At 44.5% G+C, this 2,237-nt stretch overlaps 1 protein-coding gene across 1 annotated transcript; it reads left to right on the forward strand.

Moving 5' to 3' along the window:
• The first annotated feature begins 203 nt into the window (after positions 1-203).
• LOC138869483 (uncharacterized) lies at positions 204-548 on the forward strand. Its single transcript, XM_070147102.1, has one exon. It carries the CDS (start codon positions 204-206, stop codon positions 546-548), a length of 345 nt encoding a protein of 114 aa, XP_070003203.1.
• Positions 549-2,237: the final 1,689 nt, after the last annotated feature.

A 2,237-nucleotide genomic window follows, 5' to 3' on the forward strand; every position in this document is an offset into this window, starting at 1 on the left:
CTTAGATGGCTCCATATGAGGCTTTATATGGGAGACGGTGTAGATCTCCAGTAGGTTGGTTTGAGCCGGACGAGGCTAGGCTTTTGGGTACAGACTTGGTACAGGATGCTTTAGACAAGGTGAAGGTGATTCAGGAGCGCCTTCATACAGCTCAGTCGAGGGAAAAGAGTTATGCTGAAAGGAAGGTCCGTGATGTCTCTTACATGGTTGGGGAGAAGGTTCTACTGAAGGTTTCATCCATGAAAGGTGTTATGAGATTTGGGAAGAAGGGGAAGTTGAGCCCTCGATTTAATGGGCCTTTTGAGGTGCTTCGGAGGATTAGGGAGGTGGCTTATGAGCTTGCTTTTCCACCTAGCTTGTCGGGGGTGCATCCAGTATTTCATGTTTCTATGCTACGGAAGCATATTGGCGATTCGTCTCATGTTTTGGATTTCAGCACGGTTCAGTTAGACGGTGATTTTACTTATAATGTGGAGCCAGTGGCTATTTTGGAGCGGCAGGTCCGAAGGTTGAGATCAAAGGATATAGCTTCAGTAAAAGTGCAGTAGAGAAGTCGACCCATGGAGGAGGCTACTTGGGAGACCGGCTGGGATATGCGGAGCAAATATCCACACCTATTTGACGCTTCAGGTATATTTCTTGACTCGTTCGAAGAAGAACGTTTGCTTAAGAGGGGAGGATGTAATGACCCGGCCGGTCATTTCGTGAATTGTAGACCTGTTTCCCCCATTTCTGCTTCTTTATGTGTTGTTCAGCTATATTGTGTCATATCAAGTTGGTTGGTTCAGGTTCAGAGTGGTTTTGGAGTGGAATGAGACACTTAGTCTCATATTTAGAAGTTTAATTTGGAAAAGTCAACCGAATATTTACTTATGTGTAAATGATCTCAGATGGGAATTTCAATGGTTCGGTTAGCTTCGTTAGATGATTTTGGACTTGGGAGCTCGTCCGAAATGTGGTTTGGAGGTCTGTGGTAGATTTAGGCTTGAATTGGCAAAATTGGAAATTTGATGTTTCTCGTTCGGTAGTGTAAATTTTGATATCGGGGTTGGAATGAAATTCTGGAAATTGGGATAGGTCTGTAGTATCATTTGTGACATGTGTGGAAAATTTCAGGTCATTCGGAGGTGATTTGGTAGGTTTCGGCATCGTTTGCGGAATTCAGAAGTTTGGAGGTTCTTAAGATTAAATCCGAGGGTGATTTGGTGTTTTGATGTTGTTTTTAGTGTTCCGAAGGTTGAATAAGTTTGAATGGTGATATGTGACTTGTTGGTGTTTTTGGTTGAGGTCCCAAGGGCCTCAGGATGAATTTTGATGGTTGACGGAAGAGTTGGAATTGAGTTGGTGCAACTGAGATTTGCTGCTTCTGTCATTTCCGCACCTGCGGATTGAGGACCGTAGGTGTGAGGTCGCAGATGCGAAGGGGAGGCCGCAGATGCGGTTTTGGCCAGTTGAAGCTTGAACGCAGGTGCAGAGGATTTAGCGCACCTGTGATGCCGCCGGTGCGAGAGTACAGACGCATATGCGGAATTTTGCGGATAAGTGGAACCGCAGGTGCGCTTGATGGACCGCAGATGCGGTAGCACATGTGCGCTCATTTTGACCGTAGGTGCGAAACTTCTGGGCAGAAAGTATAAAAGCCATGCATCGTGAATTTTTGCCCATTCTTCACCATTTTTTTATACGTTTGTATCTTTGGGCATTGATTTTATGGAGGAATCGAAGGTTATCAGCTGGGTAAGTTACTTGGGCTTTATTATTTGTGTTTGTGATGATTTTCCACTATTTAGTCATGAATTTAGTGGGAATTTGGGGAGAAGTTGAAGGGGCTAGGGCTTGAGTTTTGGAGAGTTTTGATTGACGATTTGAGGGACCATTTGAGGCCGGATTTTGATAAAACCGGTATGTATGGACTCGGGAGTGAAAGGAGTTTCTAGTTTTGTAATTTTTGTTGGATTTCGAGACGTTGGCCCGGGGGCCGGGTTTGGGTGAATTTCGGGATTTTGGGTTGAATTGCTAGTTTTTCGTTTAAAATTGACTCATTGGCCTATATTGATTGCATTGTATTGCTTTTGGTTAGATTCGGGACGTTTGGAGGCCGATTCCAGAGGCAAAGGCATAGCGTAGTAGGATTTGGCTTGGTTTGAGGTAAGTAACACTTCCAAACTTGGTTCTGAGGGTTCGAAACCCCGAACTATGTGTTATGTGATTTATATTGAGGTGACGCAAATGCCAAG

The sequence above is a fragment of the Nicotiana sylvestris genome, chromosome 5 (genome assembly GCF_000393655.2).
Source record: "Nicotiana sylvestris chromosome 5, ASM39365v2, whole genome shotgun sequence".
Lineage (NCBI taxonomy): Eukaryota > Viridiplantae > Streptophyta > Magnoliopsida > Solanales > Solanaceae > Nicotiana > Nicotiana sylvestris.

Bases quoted from the DNA above. Each gene is read 5' to 3' on its own strand.
- LOC138869483 (XM_070147102.1), top strand. From the start codon at position 204: ATGGTTGGGGAGAAGGTTCTACTGAAGGTTTCATCCATGAAAGGTGTT.